Source organism: Elephantulus edwardii, unplaced genomic scaffold (assembly GCF_000299155.1).
Source record: "Elephantulus edwardii isolate Elephantulus edwardi_28Jun2011 unplaced genomic scaffold, EleEdw1.0 scaffold00122, whole genome shotgun sequence".
NCBI classification, from domain to species: Eukaryota; Metazoa; Chordata; class Mammalia; order Macroscelidea; family Macroscelididae; genus Elephantulus; species Elephantulus edwardii.
In genome coordinates, this window is record NW_006399872.1 from 5,359,519 (window position 1) to 5,360,509 (window position 991).

The window sequence follows — 991 nt, forward strand, 5'->3', positions numbered from 1 at the left end:
ATTCAGATACTGGTCCATACAGCTAGGATCATCATCTCCGGGTAAAGCATAGAGTTCCACAAATGCTTCTATATGATAGGGACAATCAGCCCAAGGAGGTATCGTCGTGCCCAGAGTTATCGGGTGGACACCATGAACCTGTTGATGACCGGATGAATTATCCACAAAGCCAAGAGCCTCTCCAGGTTGCCCAGGGTCAGGCGCATACAAATGTCCTGCTCTCATACGGGAGGTCTCCCCAGGATTTATGGGTAAAAGCGTCTCCTGCCCTGTCCCTGGAGCCTCCTCGCTGGGTCCTCTCTGTGACAGTTGACACTGTGCTTCTCTTTCCTCCTTTCTCCATTTGACACGACGGTTCTTGAACCAAATATTTACCACGTTCTGATCAAGGCCTAAGGTTGAAGCAAGTCGTTCTCTGGTGTTTGCACCTGGATGCATGGTCTTCCGGAACTCATACTCCATCGTTCAAAGCGATTGGTCAGTAAAGAGGGTGCGCTTGCGACGGACGGAGCAGTCGTGAACATTCTACAGGTTGAACTCTGGAAGATGTCATCCTCCAAGCACCTATGTGCTTTCGCAGTCGCTCCAAAGCACTGAGCTGACTATGTAGAAAGGCTCTGTATTAAAGGCAGATGTTGGTGTAGCCAGGTTCTCTATAAATCATGGGACGCAGTCCCTGAAACCACGCCCTCTAATCCACTCTCCAATAAGCCAATCAATCCAAGATGCTTGAAAGCCTAATCCAATCAGAATCCAATGCTGCAGGTTGAGCTGCGGAAGATGCCAACCACCAAGCACCTGTGACTTCGAAGTCGCTCCAAAGAACTGAGATGATTGTGTAATGTGAATGGATTAAATGCCACCATTTTAAAAAAGCGTATAAGAATGCATTTTTTTTGATGTGTAGATACTTTATTTCTAATCCAATTGCCACTAAATTGGAACCAACACATAGCTGACTACCACCAATCCACCCATAGTATGTTTTCAG

The 991-nt window shown here is 46.9% G+C and overlaps 1 protein-coding gene across 1 annotated transcript in view; it reads right to left on the minus strand.

Moving 5' to 3' along the window:
- LOC102857301 (leucine-twenty homeobox-like) overlaps positions 1-462 on the minus strand; it is a 596-nt gene extending 134 nt beyond the window's left edge. The window contains exon 1 of the mRNA XM_006893111.1: positions 11-462. Within this exon, the coding sequence (XP_006893173.1) occupies positions 11-462 (452 nt within the window). The remainder of the gene's footprint in view (positions 1-10) is intronic.
- Between the last annotated feature and the right edge of the window lie 529 nt (positions 463-991).